The sequence below is a fragment of the Branchiostoma floridae genome, chromosome 11 (assembly GCF_000003815.2).
Source record: "Branchiostoma floridae strain S238N-H82 chromosome 11, Bfl_VNyyK, whole genome shotgun sequence".
In the NCBI taxonomy this organism is placed as follows: domain Eukaryota; kingdom Metazoa; phylum Chordata; class Leptocardii; order Amphioxiformes; family Branchiostomatidae; genus Branchiostoma; species Branchiostoma floridae.
The window spans coordinates 4397547-4417578 of record NC_049989.1 but is presented as its reverse complement, the minus strand read 5'-3'; the positions used below and the strand labels follow the sequence as shown (position 1 = coordinate 4417578).

The following is a 20032-nucleotide window of genomic DNA, read 5'->3' as shown; positions in this document are numbered from 1 at the left end:
CCAATAGATCCTGACTTATGAGGGTTAGAGGTTTGACCAATAAAAGTGGACGCATGTCCATCAAATGTATACAGATCTATGTTATTTTGCACTTCTTCATTTTGACTGAGGTAGATGCAGCTTTGGGATTGGCCTTGCTATTGTTAACTTATTGTTTAACTGTTAACTTATTGTTTAACTTATTGTTTAACTACTAGTAGCTGATTTCTCAGCTTAATGTAATTCTAAGCTTATGAGATACATGGCTGCAATTTTAAAGAAGAAAAAACACAATGGTGAATTCTGTAGTATTCTTTAATGGATGTTTCCTGTAGATGAAACAGATGGGACATGAACAACAGGCAAATCACACGGAGCATGTGCTAGACCTATGGTGTTGGACCAGAGAATTTCACAGCTGCTGACATGAACATTTGTAACAATGTATGGTGATTCAGGCCTACATCCACAGGTGCTTTCCTCCTCATGAAATAACAAAGAACGACACTCCCAAAACCTTCAGGAAAGATCTGAGGACTTTGCAATATGCAATAAAGCATTAAGAAGGATGTCTTTATCATGTAAAGAGCACTTCAGGTGGAATTCATTGCTTCTTCACAACAGATAATATGACTCTTGCATTACCTCTCTCCTTTCAAGGTAAAAATGATGATGACTGTTGCTTAAAAAGGGTAAAAACTAACTTTCAGAGATGGAATATATTCTGTAGTAAACAGAAATTGGTGCGCACCAGGATGCAGGGGCTGAAACACCAGGAGTGACCATATATTGTCCACATGACTGTCGGACAAATAGAACATTACATATCAGATATGTAGCAACAACGTGCATCTTTCTTTCATAATCCACAACACCAGTCCTTTCAGGACTTCAAGGTACAAAAGAAAAACAATATTAGACATTTCTGGCTCTGTTCCGTAACGTAAAAACTGTTGGTAGTGCCAATATGGTGGCACATTTTCAGCTGTGACGGTACATAATATATCCCTGTGAATTCTCTGGGCAACCTATAGCTACTCTGGCTAAAAGGACGTCAACATCACAGCACAGGAATAGACTACACGGGTGATGTTAGGTCTTCCTCTATGTTTTTGCTACTAAAATATACATAGCCTCTCACATTCAATATAGACAAATCTCTACATATTAAGACAAAATTCCGAAGAAACTACAACACCAATGCTCTTTGTACAAATGCCCCTCCCAACACAATGTGCCAGTGGTGTGGTCAGGTCAGGGGTCTGACCTTGAATTTGCTAGAAAGTTGGTCAAGGTCAAGATGGAAGACCTGAAATAGTGGTACTGCATAGCTTAATGAGAAACTCAGTATCTCTTCAATGGCTGTTCTTGATTGCATCAAGGTCTGTGGATCTAGGAGTTACAGGAGCAACATCTTATCATTTTTTTGGCCAAACTTTTTTGAATGTTTACGTAACTGCAATTACTGTTAAGTCCTAGAATAAACGGAGTTACGTAAGACTGAGAATAATATTTGTCCAGTATAAGGTGGTCATTAGTATGCTCCGAAGGGTGTTTTTATATCCAACCTCTCTGCTACACAATATATACTGACAAAATTAAAGAAAAAGCAAGAGGCAAAACATGAAGAATTTGTGTCCCTGAGAAGACCACACCCCTGGCACAGCAGAACTGGGTAGAATGTAGACTGAAGGCTACAGAAGGGAGGGCACGTCACAACAAGCTTCTCTCTCCATAACAAATGATTATAATCAATTAATTTACATCACATTGATTGGAAATCTGTACAACATTGGTTCGTTTGTATACCAAACCTGTGATCACGACTAAAAATCATACTGGTTAGTTCGGCGGATAAATATAGAGTTTTGGTCTCCTATTTTATCTTTTAAGTTCACGTTAGAACACAACTTACAACAGGCTTTCTCGTTCTCACACTCGTGACAGTGAAAAATGTGTTAAAATTCCCCAGGATGGACATAAAAGCTAGACATCAGGAATTAATATCTTTAAAAAAATGAAATACATATTCTGTACAAACGTCCTAAGAAATGAGTTAGATAGAAAAAACTAAAAACCATGTTAAAATGTCCTCCATTTGTCATTGTGTTCACGCATGATTCATACATCTGAAACATTCACAATTCATTGGCAGTTCATAAAGGTTATCTTCACATACAAACCTTGAAAAGGTTTCAAATTACACAATCTTCTAGGACGATATGCACCATTGCTATGTTACATTAATTCTCTTCATATCCACATCACAGTTTGGCAGTCACTTTTTTATTTGCATGATTGCAGACAAAATACATGTATGAGCGATTGAATGGTCCGACTTCGGCCAGCTTCACTGTGCATAACTGACACCTTCTGACAACCATCCAAACTGCAGTACAAATACAGTGGCTCTTTCTTGAGTCCAAAAGGAAGTCTGAAACAGCAGCTCCCAGGCTGCCTCTGTACAAAAGCACCTCCTGGTGATGTCTAGTGGTCCTGCACATAGCTACACGCTGTACAACAGCACCTCCAAACTGACATTGGCAGAGCTGGAGGAGTCTACAGGCTATCTGGCCTGCGAGTCTTCATTGGAATTGACAGAGACGTCCCTGTCCTTGCTGGTGTTCTGCTCCTGAGCAGGGCTGCCGCCTGCAGAGCGAGGGTTTGTGGCAGGAGAGTTGTTTGTACTCCTGGGTGCAGAGTTGGCACTTGCAGATGGAATGAGAGGGGGTGGGTTGGAGGCTGGAGAGCTGCTGGCCTTGTGAACTGAGTTGGTGTGAGAGGAGGGCGGAGTGGCCGTGGGGCGGGGGTAGTGCATACCACCGGGGTACATGGGGTGCATGTCTGCTGCCCCGCCGGGAACCATCCCCAGCATTTTGCTCCTCTCGAACTCTTCCCTCATGAACCGTTCGCGGTCATCGGTGCGAAGGTGGGCAGCGCGCTCCATGTCGTTGCGCAGAAGGCTGTCGCGATTGTACTCAAGTGGCTCTCGCTCTCGGAATCTGTCGTGCGGGAGCATGTTGGGCGCCGTCAGCCGGTGGATCATGTGATCGCGCATCATGGCTTCCCGGGCCATGAAGTCATTTCTGTGAAGCTCCGCCCGGTTGAAGTCAAATGCACGGTGGTACGGATCGCGGAAGGGATCCCTCATGGGATCTGCGGGCCACATCCCGAGGTGCGGGCCGGGCAGGCGCGGGCGGTCAGGCAGCCCAAACTGCCCCGCCATCATACGAGTCCTTTCCAGCATGCTTATGGAACCCATGGTGGGGACAATGCCGGGATGAGAAGTGATGTCTGCCTCGCTGCGAGGCCTCTCCATGCGCTCCAAAGACGACGCGCTGTGTCGTTGCCTTTCTGACACGACCAGAACCTCCCCGTCATCCTCCCTCTTCTCCTCCTTGACTTTGACATCGTTAGGTTTGGCCACGTTGTTAAAGGCACTGTCCGATTTTCCGTCGTGTTGGCTGCTGGACTTTTCACCGGGAAATCTGTAGGGGGAGATGCGACTGTCTGGGCCATTTTGGAGTGGTCTGTTGTTTTCTGTGCTCCTGGCAGAATCGCGACCGTCTCTGGACCTGTTGTCCTCAGTTCTAGACTTGTTTTCGCCATTGTCGTGGCTGTTGGCATGGTTTCTCTCCCTGTCGTGTTCCTTCATATGGTCCCGAGAATCGTTCCTGTGGTGCTCTGAGGCTGGCGACTTTGACCGGTCTCGTTCGTGTTCCCTCTCTCGTTCCCTCTCTCGTTTCCTAGTGATAAAGGCACAAAGGGTAAGAGCCATCACTCAATGTGCAGGAAACACGTTAGATACGACTTTCCCTAGTTTTCCCCAAGCTGTTTTCTACAAGTTAATTCATCATACTGGACATAATTATGTACAATTTGTACATACTAAGAGTGTCTTGGCTTACAGTCAAGTCACAAATAAATAGAGAAAAAAATTCAAGCTTAATTTACCAGTTTTGTTTCACGACGCATATTTTCTGATCTGGATTCTCTGTTAACTACAACTTCACCAACCTTTCCCTGTCCTTCTCTCGCTCCCGCTCTTCTTGTTTCTCCTTCTCCCGTTGTTCCCTTTCTGCCTCCGACAACAGGCTGGTTGTCTGAGACTCCGGCTTCAGGGAGCTCGGGCCCCAGGGGTTGGGGTTGGGCGGCGTTGGAAAGGACGGTGGGGTGCGGTGGAGGCGGTTCCAGGGGTCGTGGGGGTTACCCAGGCCGGGAATCGCCGGCATGTCACGGTTTCCGAACATGGTGCCGTTCCCTGTCAAAAAAGAATATTTCCGCTTATTGCCAATGCAACAGGTAGGTTTTTGATGACTGCAAGTTTACTACCTTCTTTCCTTAGCACGAAATTTGTGGAATTTTAAGTTACACAATTTACTCCATAACTTAACGTTTACAAGCAGGCTATTATGGTTGTCTCAAAAAATATATTAGGAAAAACTGCGACAAAAGATTCAGGAAAGAAGTTTGGATCATATGTAGAATGGTAACAATCCATCATATAGTTAAACTATATATTGTTGTTTCTGTTTTTTGCATATATGACTGTTACTACCAATGACCTGTACCCTAGCCTGTCAAGGCAAGAATGTACAAAAAAGGTCTTTCTTTCATTCAGTCAATAATGTACCACACAAGAACCTACCAAGACCTCCGAATCCTAGCGTGCTTCCCAGGGGTCCGAAGTTAGGCCGGGCAAATGGCGACATTCCAAACGGACCGGGTGGGCTGAGGAAGGAGTTGTGGGCTGACGGCCCGGGTGCAGGACCAAACGGAGTCGCTGGGGTGTGAGGCAAACCAGCTGAAACAGGATGGATAATTTGGTATTGTATAAGAAATACCTTTCAGACGCTATCAATAGGGTCTAATTCTATCATATCAGACCATTAACAGAGGATTATTCTGGCCAGAGACTTTTCAAGTTACATGTAGTACACACTAACTATCGTGGAAGGAAAAAACGTTATGTACAACATTCACTTCCTACAATGGTGACTTTCAGTTCTGTAAAAAGACACCCATTTTGACTACTAGACTGTGGAAATATTGAAGCTCTAGTGAGAGCCAGTTCAATACTGACCCTTACCAGCTGACTGCAGCATGGAGGTTGGACAGGACAGCTCGTGTGAGCGGTGCTGGATGTTGAACATGTTGGGACCACCAGGCGGCCGCCCTAACAGGTCCGGCTTGTGCCCCTCTCCCTGTGCCTCCGCTTTGGCCTGTGAGGACAAAGAGGAAAAGTTTGTACTCATCGAAGACCTAAAATGTAATTCTACTATTACAGCTCAGAAAAATCCCTTTCATATAGAATGTCCAGTACCAGGAATGATATTTGTTCCCAATGTATATGACCTCTGAAGTAGCCTTACCTGTTATCAAGTGTCATTTTTATGCACATTATTTGGGTTGTATATTGTGTTCTTGTGTGTCAAGGTTTTGTCCTGCTATGTTTGTTGATAAGGACCACAGGAAGAGTAGCTACAATGTATTTGTATGTTGTTAAGCTAATTGTGGATCTGTCAGTTAAGTCAAGTCAAGTCAAGTCAAGTCAAGACAGCTACTGTGTTGAAGAGAAGTTACAAAATTCTGATTTTGTTGATTATCCCCACCTTTTGTTGATGATGGTAGATCTGCCAGGCTACATGTACATGGACTGCACACCACTTGCCTGTCTTCTGCAGGAACACAAGAAATGTGCAAAATATTTAGTACAAAAATGCATCAATACTGATAGAAATGCTCGTACAAATATGTCTGCACCCATCACCATACCAACATTCTAGCACAAGTCTGCAATCAGACTTTCAAAATGTGATAGCACCGTGTAAAGGGTACTTTATAGTTTTATCTTTTAATGAAAACTGGACACACATGTATCAGGATTGTGTGTGTACTGCCATACGTTGGCATGTGATGGTACTGCAGTTTAGCTTGAGTAATACAAGCAATGACTAAATGCATCTTTGTTACACCATTGTGTCATTGATTACAACAAGCCCAGTGATTTTGACACTTGTGTGATGCTATGTTTGGTAACATATTTTGTTTTGAATGACAAACAAGGCACAGAACTTGTAAATAATAGTGAATTTAATAAAAAAAATCTTTTCGTGTGTATTTGGATTGTATGACAAACACTTTTCAGCAAAGGTTAGTGCTGTACATTTATATGCAACTATGTGTTCCTCATCTACTCCAGCAAACACAACTGTCAAGTACACTGGACTTTCCAGTCAGTCATTAGAGCAGTGGGCATAGAGCAGAAAGTGCCATTCAGGAAGAACAGCAGCAGACTGATGTAGAGTGCAGGACAACTGTGTGTAGAACATATGTATGATGCATTGTATTTGTACATAATGTGTGTATATTGTATAGATATATGTATGTTTTTTTTGTTATGGTGCCAGTGCTCATTATATGTCTATCTAAACTGGAGAGCTCTAGTGTATGATGGGTGCATGTCAACATCATCAGTGTACAATGTATATATTCATGTACATGTAAATGGTCAGTGGACTGTTTTCTGAAATACTCAACCTGCCCACTGGCCCAAAACCTACAGCCTAACTCCCAATTTAATTTGAACAAATCAACTCCTACTCAAAAACGCAACCTTTCAGTTGACCTTGGAAATCAAGGACTTGACCTTCCCATCAAAAAGGGTAGAGGGTCAGTCAGAAGTAATGAAAGTTACGCCCCACAGGATGATGGGAAGGCCAGAGGGCCCTTCTGGGAAATCAAAAGCTATTGTGTCTAACTGACATTTCTGTTTCCAAAAGGTTATGGGGGAGACCATAGGGCAAAGATCTGACCAACCTGAAAATCTATTAGTATAACTTAAACATGTATGGTAATCATTCTACTCTGAACTTTTATTTGGACAATATCAGCTTTTTGCAGATCAATTAATAACTCCTTGTCCCAAGGTTGGAAAAGTATAGATTGTGATATCATACAGTACACATGTACATCTGTATATTGTGTATATTGTACAGATCAAGTATACGTGTATCAGCAGTTTTGAAGAGATACATCTGTTCCGTGTTAGTGTTTGTGGTTTGAGTGTACATTGTACTGATGTAATGATGTACATTTGTATTGTCCCTGATTCCTATATCTGAGGCACATATAGTGTGATGTGAAGTGTGGGTTTGTCCTGCACCAGGGAGCCAGAGCGGCCATTGAGATGTGTGAGAGAGATTGTAAATGGGCACCTTTGGGGTGGGTTCTTTGGAAATGCCGAGAGGTGCCCCAGGAATCCTACCAAGGGGAAATCCGCTGCGAGCATCATCGGCCTGCGTCAGCAAAGAAAAGGCATGGATACATGTCATAGGGACTGTACACCAGGAGACAACCCTGTGCATTCAATAATGGAGAACTACGAATCAGAATGCACAAACTGTTCCCTGGCATACAGCAGAGTGTAGCAGGAAAAAAAGCAAGAACAACACTGAAGCATGCAATTAGAGCGTTGAAAATAATCAAGCATTAATTTTTGCTGACTGACTTGGGATTAAGATAGAAGTAAATTTACTATTACATTTGTATTTTACTATGGCTAAACATTTGTGCAACTACTCTTATTTGATAATGTGAAACAGAACACTACCACCACCAGTTCCAGCAAGACAAATTATGATTAGAGCCACAATTGTTTCTAATTAGTATATTAGGCTTTTAATTATCTAATCTCAATCCATTTTCTGACTAAAGCTTTCCACCGACATACACCAACATACATGTAACTATGCCGTACCTTAGGCTGGAATGCTCCATGTGTTCCTGAGCCGAATGGTCCAGCATTGTGAGGCAGCATGGGTGACAGGCCGGCAGGGTACGGTGGGATCCCTAACTGGCTCCCCAACTACAGAAAACACAGGATCATGTCGCTACGTTAAGGACAGCTGACAAAAAAAAGTTTTTGGCAGTGATGAAAACATAAAAAATTCCACTTCTTCATGTTATTCTCAGCTATCTACAAACAAACTATACTTGACTTTAAGTTATCATATTACAGTCAGTATATAAGTTTGCAATGGAATAAAGTCCAGGGCAATGCCAATGGACAAACCGGTACATTTGCAAACATACAAAATTCATATTTGCAACTAAAACAAAGGCTTTAATGATAGCAACAGCGGTAATAATGCAATGTAGAAAAGTCACATGGCAGTGCTAGCATATTGTTCAAACAAAGTTAAACATTATGAAGCAGCCACATTATTCAGCTAGTGAGATGCGTTAAGCTGTGGTAAGCCAAAGTTGGTTGTTATCCAGCAATGGTAGTAAATAAAGAACATGAAAAGCAGGTAGCAGCTGGCAAACTGGTGAAGCTTGGCTCATGACAAGAGTAGCTGCTGCAGGGTGAGTGGGCAAGGGAAGCAACAAAACGGGACAGGGTAGCGGGGAAAAGACGGAACTTACACTTGGTTTGACACCGCAGAGCACATGCTTTCATATCAAACATTTGTATTTTGAAATGTTTTATAAAGAATTTAACACTGCAGTTTTGAAAAGGTTAATTGATGTTAACTTGTCATGTAAGACGTTACAAGCATGATTTGTTACAGCAGAGAAATTACAGCTCGAAAGACATTATGACTCAGCCAGTGATTTGATGAGTTTGTCATAACATAGCAGCCAATCCTGTAATGCTTGCTTGTGGGCTAACCCACTCCAGAGTTGCAGATGGAGACATGTAGTAGGTTTTATGAGATAGAGAGGAGGCGGTGGATCATGCGTGGAATGATGCGGCATGATGGCAAAGGTTGGCAGGCAGCTTTGCAGAGAGGCAGTTTTGGCGAGAGAAACATCAGAAGGTACAACTTACAGTTGGCCTATAAAATGGAGCTGCATCGATCTTCGGGAACTTGTCAAACTGCGGGAGGTTTAACAGGAGAGAGTTGTCACTCCAGGCTCAAAGTTTCAGAAGCTCATGCACACACCTGTGCTCATATCCACCTCATTCCATCACATGATCAATAGCCAATCAGAAGCTGATAGTTGCAGCTGATTAACCAATAAGATGCATATGGCAGTTGTGAGTCATCACAACTGTCATATACATCATCACCTCCTCATTGGCTATATTATCTTTTCAAAAATCTTTTACTTGTAGCACTAAAGGAACATCTTTTAGTTCAATGATAGCATAACAGGATTAGAAAATTACTACACCGAAGAAGCAATTACAGCACAGAATGTTACACACAGAGAACAAAAAATTCACAACAATCCAATTCACAAATTACTAAGGTAACAAACATCATACAAGTATATAGCTGATTAAGGGCGCATTTTCTAGTCATTTTACTTAAATCATACTTGAAACTGATTTTGTAAAGATTTGTACTTTTAAGAACTGTACAAACATTGAGATTGGTAAAGGAAGAGAATCAAAAGGATTCTGTGTGATGAGCCCTTTGTTTCAGAAATGAGAAAAGAACACACACGGCAAACCACACTTTGGAAGATGAAATTGATCGATTGTTGATAGATTGATTATTCTGTAGATCATTGTATAGATTTACAAATCACAAAAGAGTGACCACTGCCACACATTCACGGCACACAAGTCAAGTAGCCATACTGACCCATGGTAAGACCGGGAACGGATGATACCTCAAATGCACTGAGGGGAAACAAAACAACAAAATTCTCTCGTAAATATCGGGACCGAACTAGATTTTACCAGAGTAACAGATCGTACCATATGGGGTGCGGGCGTGGGGACGAGGGATCCTCCGAGCGGCAGGGGAGGGTGGTAGCTATGGTTGTGGGTATGTTGGTGTTGGTGCATATGCTGATGCTGATGTTGATGGACCTCCCCCCCAAGGCCATGGAACGGCCGTACCGGAGCGGGTCCCCTCCCCTCCGCCGCGGCAGGTCCGGGCCTGTCCTGGGATGCTAGGAACCGACTGTCCAGCTCGCGACGCAACATATCTTGCTCTGGAAAATAAACAGATGGAAATCTTAACACAGAGAAGAAGAAAAGGAAATTTTGTCCCCCTCATGGATTGGGAAAGATCGGACAGGAGGGCAAAACGCTGCCAGCTGATTCTACACAAGTTAGCAGATGATTACTGATGTGCCAATGTTTTTTTACACTATGATGGGGTTCTTCCACAATGAATTACATCACTTCTAAAACTTGTATGTTACATTCAGTTACAGGGTAGGAATTAATGAATATCAAGTCAAAAACTTTTCCAAATTTTTAAATTCTTTTTCGTATCGTAATTTCTGTCCAAATTGATGCTGTTTGACTTTTACTCACTTTATAATTGCCATTGGAAGAAACTACTGACCCAAGCAAAAATCTGACCAAATTACCTTGTGCTGTTTCATAGATATCAAAATAGTGTGCAACAAGGAAAAATCTGGCATAACCATTGACGGTATGGTGTTTATTCAATCTATATATCATTGCCAAATTTTGCTGATGCTTCAAAACAAGACACAGCCCAGACCACAATCTACGTCAGCACCTTAACGATAAGCAAACCAACAGAAGAATACAGTGAGTGAAAGTAGGAGAGTTTTCTGGATAAGGCAGAGTCCTTACATCCCCAGCCAGCGACGCTGTGTGCATGCATGGTTGTTACGTGTTTTGTGTACGGGGCAAAATGTGTTAGTAGAGAGAGATTACAACAGTGTAACAACACTTATTAAGAACTGCCAATGTTTCATCATCTTACACAGACATGCAACATTCAAGCTTTGGTTCTAGATAGTGCAACTTAATGAGTATCTTAACAACCACAAGATCATACAAAGCCATGTGTCCACATTCTGTTTCTGCTTTTTTTATAATGTAGCACTCACAGCATGCAAAAAACTATATGTGGTAAGAAAGCACATGCTATATCTTAATTAACATTGTAGACATCACATGCAACAAATAGAAACAAGTGCTTAAGTACATACATGTATATTGAATATTGATTACTCTATATAATGTTTCTTACAGCTATCTTGAACTTGTCAAAAACTTTCTGAACATTACATGAACACAATATGAGTGAATAACATTTTTATCAATCATTGTCAATGAGTAACTGTTTCTTTACATTAGTATGGCCATTATGACCTGATTCCAACAAAAATGCTGTTAACAACACTTTAAAATATTTTTGAGAGGTTACAATTATAGATAGAGCGACAAGTTCCTCACCCCTACCTGCCCCGAACGAGGGACCCGTACCGGGGAGGCTAAAGCTTGACGACGTTAGCGGAGGTGGCGGCGGTAGCGTGGAGAACATGCTCATACTGTGGGGCGTATGAGGCGGTGGTGGCGGCGGACCCAGGCTGGGGGAGAACGTCGGCGTGTGGCTGGTCAGCGAAAGTGAAAAGCTCGGGTTTGGTCCTACGATCGGTGATATGTGCGGCGTTGGGCCAATCCGTGGAGGTTGATGATTTGGACTGGAAAAAGAAAATGAGACTGTCAATATTGAGTACAATTACGCTACTAGCCACATCTGGTTCAAAGTTCGTGTAGCCAAAGGCCCGACTTCGCGGTGGGTCTGGGCACTACTGGTAAGAGTTGCAACGTCCTTTGTGGAAGTTTAAGCTAGAAGCCCAGCCAATAGCTCTGTGAATGGGGGAACTAATGGCATTGAACCTCTGCACAAAAAAGAACCCAAACACTTATCAAGAAGAGTATGGGTGATCAGGTGTGCTTGGCTAAGTCAGACAAAAGTGTCATATCCTCAAGACTTTGTCATGCTTTGTCCTCAGACAGAGGGTTGACAGCTTTACTTTCTTCATGTGCGTCAAGGAGTAACTCCTTCAAAGGACCCGTCAATGTGTCCTACACATGTACAGGCTCTTCTACAAGGGCACATCGAGGAGCTACTTTGTCCTGAATTGACGTAACTACACCAACAGTGGAATTCCACCAAGCTTGTCCAGAATTTCACATCGGTATCATGACTTCTGATCCAGTAAACTTGACCCTGGGCCCTTCTTCCTTCTCTCCAGGAAGTTGAACATTCCCTGCAAAGTTGGGATGTTTACTTCTCGTAGTTTGACTATAACATTGACAAAGAGTAAATGTCATGTCTGATAGCTTAGAATACAGTGCAGATGTTGTGTGGGTGCAGTATCCACAGTAATGTTTTGTTTTCATCAGAAGTCCAGCTAACCAGTGGTCTAAATATTGGGTCAGATTTACAAAAAGAAGCATATAACCTGTTACCTGAAGAAATCATTTTCAGAAGCAATTTCTAGGAATAGTACAGGGCAATTTCTTTCTTCAAGAACATACATACAGCTGTTCCAATGATCGTTCCAACTGAACCTTGGAAGCTATGGCGTACATGAGTGTTTCCTACCAGTTCACACATAGGAGACCACCAAACACACTCTTGTGACATCCTGATATAAACACTTGGATCTGCTGACGGCTACCCTCAAACTGTCAACTTGCAAACACAGGCCACAGGATCCATATGCAGGGCTCTGCGGATTAAACCCTGTCAGTTTGCCGAGAAAACTCATCACAAACGCACGACAACCCTTAAGTTGACAAGGTTGACCACAGACGGAAAGTTATACATCAGCACAAACAGTGTAAAAATTTGGAGACAAACTGGCAAAAAGCGAGCTCCATGATTAGGCCATTATGAAGCCGGTGTGACCGGCAGTTGTAAACATGCTATGTAAAAGAAGGGCAAATTTACTGGGTGGTTTCTAATCCCTTCCTCTATCAATCTGGACACCAGACTGTTGGTTTGTCAGTCTTTTTCTGGGGGTTTATTTTTCCTGCTGTGGTTTGCTTTGACTAGATCACTGGCCTTTTCTTCCCACAGGAAAGATCACACATCCTTTCCACACAAAAAGGAGACAGGGGTTAAGTCTGACTGACGATAATGGGTGTGCCTTGACCTAGTGTTTGTACATGTACCATATGTTCCACATCAAACTTCAGCAGCTCCTCATGTTCACTACATACTATAGTGCAGAATCCTGAACTATAGTAGAAGCTGTTTAATTGCACACACCATTTGCTGGCGTACTTCGTGCAATTATCCGGTTGGTGCAACAATGCAAAGTTACCCAGCTGTACTGCCGTGGTTTGGTATTTTGGTATTCCGTGCAGTTAACAGAACTGTGCGGTAATCCGTCGTGCAATTAACTGGATTCTACTGTACTATACTTAGGAGGTGAACGAATGCCAAATTGAAAGTTCAAGCAGAATGTACAAGTGAACTAGTTACCATTTCTGAGTATTAACATTAATCTAAGTCAGTGATGTCATTTAAGGTTTGTGGCCGCAGATGCTAGATCTTTACATCATGAATGGCAAGGCCCCAGAGGTGCTGCCAGAATGGGCTGGTTGTCTAGGCTGAGTTGGACCTGATCCCACAAGTTGTGTGCATCATTGGAGCAGATAACATCCAATTACTCCCCATTCTCTGGAGGCCCACACACATTCCCTCTGCTCATTTTCATCTCACAAGGCTGGCTGAGCAGTTTAACTGGTGAGGAATTTATTTCAGGCATGAGATCTCTTCTGAAACAGTATGCATTTGGCACACACACACTTCTGCAGAAATTACACAATTTTGCTATATAATCTATATAATAATTCCATAACACAACTGTGCTCCAAATATATTTCACCACAGTTGTAAAATCATTTTATGCCCTAAGGAAAACTCAATTGACAGTGAATATTGGTCAGTCATTGCCTTTGTGCTGTTGTATCTTCTGTACATTATGCATTCTTTTAAAGGTACACAAACTACAGAGACGTTTTGACAAATTTTAAACAAATCCTGAAAAAAGTTGTAGCAGCACTAACAGTTACTGTTATCTTACATTGATCTAAGTAAACTGTAAAGGTTACTGGCAGGAAATGGGGAATCAGACGTCTATGCCTGACTCAACATTCTCACTCCATCAGTATTTCAGTTGTTTCTACACCAAAACATCCACCAGACAGTAACAATATTGTCATGGAATCCAACAAAAAATCCAAGAGAAATCTGTTTCAACATGTGCTTGTGTTCCCCTTTGCTTTAAAAGTTTGTGTACAGTTTTTGGGCAAATGCTACCACTGATGTGTACATGAAAATATTATTTTCTATTACCACCCTTACAGATACTACAGTTACGGTAACTACCAAACAACATAAAAATAACAGTTACTAGTACTCAAGCAACTGAATAGATTTGAGACTGTTCTCTGAATAACTGTAATCTTCAGTATCTTACTACCTTACTATCTAAATGCCTAACCTTCATCGACTTGGCATTGTTTTACCTGATAGTTAGATATGGGGGGGGGGGGGGGGGGAATCCATACTTCAACTTCCACTTGACCTTGCCCAGTGTTATTTGAGAGCTTCCCCAACTGATCCGTCCTGTTCCTTATTATATTTAATAAGTCAAGGGGATTACCATTGGCTGCCTCTCACTCAGTTCCCAAATCTGGTCTAATCCCCGTCTAATCCAATAATGCTGCTGAGTGACTCATCTTGTAATAACAGAAAAGCACAAGGAAATTCCATCCACATGGCCTTGGAAAAGGGTATGGTTTTTCAACTTTAAGTGCTTACCAACACCAGACAGATGTAATTATGCAGATTCAATCCATTTCAGCTTAAAAAAGGCGATTAATTTATAACAGGTTGTAGCAAATTAGATATGTAATTACATTTGGACAAGATAAGAAATCAATTAAGAATGTTAACTACAAATGTATGTAACTGAGTGATGAGTTAGAAAGAAACTGTACATACCAGAAGCTTTTCCAGAAGTGTAATCAAACACCTGGCCTACTTACATGTGCAACCAGGGGACACACCTTAGTAGATAAAAGTGCTACTTCTTCTTTTATACCACAAATTAACATATATCTTATAGGACATAAGGGAAGTCAAAGGATCTTGAACAATGCAGTTGGTATTTTCTCGGATAAACCCATTCAGAAGACTACAAAAAGAAGTAATCTATGAGGAAATCTCCTGGAATTACCTGTCAATAGGTCATGCATATCAGGGACTATAAAGACTTTGGAAGATCACTTTTAATGATAAGAACGGATCAAAGGCTTACACTGCAAATTTATTCTGGGAGACAGGTGGACTTTCTTCATGTAATGACATGAATTATGAAACCCACACCCATAATTTGAAATCATTTTACTGAAAAGCAATCTTTAATGCTGGGCAACACAACTGTTTGAAAATGTTTACAGCACATGAATGTCAGCATATGTGGATATCTTACTTTCTAATATCACAGTGTCTCCTCTTTTCCAGGGCTTTTGAAGGCCCTTTAATTTAGCAAACTTTCTTCCCGGAGTTATCAATCTGTGATCAGAAACCTTCAGTAGGTCAGTTTAAAACAAGACTATTGTCTGACCACACCTGGACAGTCCCCCCAAACTTCACCTGCACCTGATTATCACACCAGGTACTCCACAAAAACCTGCCTTTCATTTGGCTAACAAGCTGGAATGAAGACTTGATACCCCTAAGCCTGCTTCAATAACCTTTCTGGGTCTGGAGATTAACTCAGACAATCCTCTTGTCAGGTGAGTTTGGAGTCTGACATCTCGGGGGATTTAGGCAGTATTGCTCTGGGTTGGCACAACAACTTGTAATGAATAGCTAATCTCAGCTGAGCCCATCTCAATGATCCTTTAATCCTGCAGGATTTAGCTCTGTCTCCTTTTGAAACCTCAGCAAGAGATTCAGTAGATAAGGAGGGAGGGGGAGGCAAAGGGGACCAACCAAAAGGGTATGGGACCATAAAGGTGAACTTGTTAGCTAAGACTAAGAGGGTACAGTAAACCATTACCGTCATGTCAACTACTGAACAATATGGACTTGATATTTCTCCAATACGCAGCTACTACTTTGTGTGACGTTTATCAATCTTGCCTAAATTAAACTCAGAGGGATTTGGGGGCAATTAGTAACCAAAAACATAAGGCAGCTTAAACATTCCTCAGGCATGAGCGCACCTTTCCACAACTGCATGTCTGTGCTTCATAAAACTTACTCCAAATCCAAGATTTCCGTGCTGACTCCTGAGACTATTGCTCTAACTGAGTTGTGACTATAGACCATTGCTGCCAACTGAAACACAAGTTAGCCTGGGGCGTCCTTGGAATTTCCTTACAAAAACCCCGGAGTAATCTGGGATTACAGGATCTATGGCTTAGGTGATTTCCTTGCAAGCGTGGCATGAGGTCATTCTTTGCCATCCAAAAGATCTATCTTGGACTCCATGTTACAATATCAATTTGACTTCCGGCACATCTTGATCCTGCTATCTTTTGCCTCTTCCACACACTTAAAAAGCCTCTCTCATTTCATCTACTGGTAACTTCATTTTTCATTTTCACTTTTCCGTTTATCTGTAAGTCATCTTTGATCATCGTCATACACAACATGGTAGAGGTACATGTACAGGCAGATATGTATTTTTTAAAGAAGTTTAACTACCCTGGTCACCAGAGAACAGCACTAGCTGGCCCGCGCGGCAGCATAAATGTCTGGGCCGGCTAATACGATTTACAGGGCACGTTGCTAGGGGCTTGAGGAAGACTCTCAGCCGCTGAGCGCTGTTCTCTGGCAACGAGGGAAGAAAGGAACTACATAGAATCGCAGGTTTTTTAGAACGTGTTGTTAGATGGACTACTTCTTATCAACTCACAAACAATCTATCACACGTTTCACGATAACAAAATGAACTTGTTCTTACCTTGTCCAAGAGTTGGTCTTGCTGAAGGCTGTATCTCTGTTGATGCTCTCCTTCTCCTTCTCCTCGTGCCCTCGACTGTGGTTGTGCACCTGGCTGTGAGAATGACTGTGGCTATGCGAATGGGAATGGCCGTGGCTTTGACTAAGTCCTTGGCTGTGACTATGACTATGACTGTGACTGTGACTGTGACTGCTATGACTGTGGTTATTACTGAGACTATGTCCGTGGCCGTGGCTGTGCACGTAGCTATTGGTACTGTGGTGGTTGTTCACGACCGCTACTCCGCTCGGCGCGGACGAGACAGGCTGCTCCCGTTTCTCATCGCGATTGTGGTTGAGGTTGGCGGTTATTGAGGAAATGCTAAAACTACTGTTGAGAGTGGTTGTTGGCGGTGCCGCTGTAAAACAAAAAGAGAAACAGAATACATGAGACTCCTGTTACCAATTTATATAGTTGGCAAGTAAATCTCATACAACTGGCATTTGGAAAGAACGGAAGACACTTAAGTGGCATTGCAGAAAAATACAATAACCTTGGGTGAGATACATCATACATCAGCATCATAATCATCATAAATGACTTGCTAGGTCCACTATCTCCTTCCAGAATCCAGACATCTCTGTCCCCAATAGCATTCTTACATCATACATACATGTATACACAATGAAACATGAGTAACATTGTTTTATGTGCAAAAAGGCAACACTACTAAACCAAAACTTTAAAGGCATGGTTATGGCTTGTCTAGGCATGGTTATATGGCTTGTCTCGTTTTCTTTACATGAACTATCATTCAATAAAAATTTGTTTTTACTACTAACATGCGATGATTAAAACGAAGGCAGACCACATTGGTCCCAGATCCAAGACCCCATCCAGGAAATCAGCTCCCATATCCCAGGGCACCCCAGTCAATTGAAAGTGACTTTTGCCTAATGCCTAGCACATCACAACAACAGAAGTTCCCAATTTCGTCTATCTCTTCAGAAGCCCCAGGTTTACTGATGGGGGCACATGCCTGCCCTCCCCTCCCCCATGGGTGGCAGACATCCCAGATGAGTTTATTGTTCTTACCCCAGGTATAAGGAGATGAAAGTTCCACCTGATTGATCTAAGCTAAATAAAACATCAGATTTCAATTTGGGAGATTCCTGGACTCCTTCAGGGATTAATCACAGGTCAGGAAGGTCAACTCAACAAAGTCTAGCTTCCTTCAGGGGCTGTGTCCTGACACACCTTTGTCCCATTAGTAGGGTTGATGTGATGAAAGTAAGTAACTCGACACCAACATATATATATCAATCCATGGTCAAGGGACAACTCCATACTATTCTCCTTAATCTACTTTGAGCTATAAGCCGGGTCTCATGTATACTTAGTAAAGCAAAATGATGGAAAATGGATATTGAATATCTCACAAGAATTTCTTGAATACGAGTTGATTTGGCCGTCAAAATCCAAGGTTGTCTCAAGAACCTGTCCCCCTGCTTGTTGGGATGGACAAAAATTTTACCCCATCCATCAAATAATCTGAACTTCATAACATGAAATGCATTTTTTCAGGTGAGTATGACATTAGCAAAATTACAACACATTAACCATCATCTTGTGATATTCCAGCGATCTGTTCTATAATGGGACACTTTTATTCTATCCCACAGCTGCTTGAAAATGCGCCATCACCACTGAATGAGGATCAATGAAATTCAATCTGCACATTCTGCTTTGGAGCTTGGAGCTTGGGATCCATTTGCGACCCCACAAGTCACGCTGAATGATCATACCTATCAATCTCCAGAACACTAACATCAAGATATATCGCACCGAATCTGATCCTGATATGCACTGGAAATCGTGAACAGATTTTCTGTCATTGTAAAAAGACCTATCTCACTCTCCTGCCAGGCTACCTTTGTTTCTCATTTTCCTGCCCAGACTGAGATTATGAGCTTTAAACACAGGGTCTGTGAACCTGACCTTGCCATTAATGCACAGGGCTTATCTTATTTATCTGATGCCTTATCAAATCTGTGAGTCATTACCTACAGCTGTATCTGCTGATCTAGGGAGAGGTCAGGGGCAATCTTTAACAACCTTATCATGCTTCAAGGTCTTGTGTTAAGAGTTCTATACAAGGTCATAAAACTTCTAATTATTCAGCTCAATTATTCTTCACATTTACAATGAAATGCTTACATGGCTGATTGTTTACCTTACCAGTCAGCCATAAACAGTTGTTTCTGATTCTATGTCAAGCAAAATTTGAAGGACAGAAGGAAGGATAGTCTGTTTTTAAAGACATCTTTTGCAGCAGAGCTGATGAGAAACACGCCCTTCCGTTCTGACTGCCATGCACCTCCTGACATGTTGTCACCAACACATGTACCCTTCTAACCATCAGCCAATTTGGGTCATGAAAACTTGTCCATGCTACCTGTCAGTCACTCTCTGGCTCCTCATAAACTCCAATCTGACCTGATTGGATAATGGTTAGTTGGACCCTGCCACTCATTTCAGCCATTTCTGTGACAATAGCAATGGCTAGTTCCAAACAATGTTACAATAGAATAAAGTAAAGTTAAGTAAAGTAGTTCCAGCCAGGTAGGAGTGTTGACTCCAGTTTGAGTCGCTCTTCAATTCTGTCCTTCAAACTCTACACACTGACTAATAAATTCAGTTCAGAGCTGGCCTTTGAAGTTTGAACAGTATTTCCTTAAATATCATGGTCATTCCACGTTACATCAAGGCTTTAGCCAATCAAGATGTCTGCAGTTTGACTATAATGGGTGCAACAGGTAGACCATATACAACACTATTCTGTAAATTTTACCTTTCCACTCTTAGTCTTACTGGAAAAGTGCCACAGCACAGTTTACAGGCTCTACTAAATGTGATGAGCATTCCTGTATGTGACAAACCTGATCAGAACCAAATGTGAAGAACATACAGAGTAACTCAACACATATTGCTTTAATCACCTTTGTGGTACCTAACCTATAACCAATTTCCCAAAGATCACTTCTTACCTGGGACATAATCAAACCAGGGTGAGTAAAATTAACTTTCAATAAAGACCAGCCTCCACCCATGGCACCCTCAAGTCTTTGAAATGGGACATTTACGGAGATTGAATGACTGTACAGATTCAACAAGGCTCAGATGTACCATACTGTTTCCAATTTAGAAGGTCCTGGACGCAGTGATAAACATACTTCTATTCCTGCAGTACCTTGCTGACAATACCTCTTACGCCTGACAGACTTTTTTGACAAGCTATAGATCCTACTGACAAGAACACACAACCATCTATGCAACAAATCTTAATCATCTCAAC

General features: G+C 41.9%; 1 protein-coding gene across 17 annotated transcripts in view; it reads right to left on the bottom strand.

The window, feature by feature from the left end:
• Positions 1-279: 279 nt before the first annotated feature.
• LOC118425676 (autism susceptibility gene 2 protein-like) overlaps positions 280-20032 on the bottom strand; it is a 219655-nt gene continuing 199902 nt past the window's right edge. For 10 of the 17 annotated variants that reach the window (XM_035834692.1, XM_035834706.1, XM_035834705.1 and 7 more), the window contains 11 exons: positions 16699-17095; positions 11156-11403; positions 9692-9930; positions 8813-8860; positions 7739-7846; positions 7197-7277; positions 5592-5657; positions 5063-5201; positions 4628-4783; positions 3997-4240; positions 280-3725 (listed from right to left, as the gene is read on the bottom strand). In XM_035834692.1, the coding sequence (XP_035690585.1) occupies positions 2546-3725; positions 3997-4240; positions 4628-4783; positions 5063-5201; positions 5592-5657; positions 7197-7277; positions 7739-7846; positions 8813-8860; positions 9692-9930; positions 11156-11403; positions 16699-17095 (2906 nt within the window). In that variant the 3' untranslated portion in view covers positions 280-2545. Of the gene's footprint in view, positions 3726-3996; positions 4241-4627; positions 4784-5062; positions 5202-5591; positions 5658-7196; positions 7278-7738; positions 7847-8812; positions 8861-9575; positions 9614-9691; positions 9931-11155; positions 11404-16698; positions 17096-20032 lie in introns of all 17 variants that reach the window. The other 7 variants (XM_035834694.1, XM_035834693.1, XM_035834696.1 and 4 more) reach the window with 7 other exon arrangements.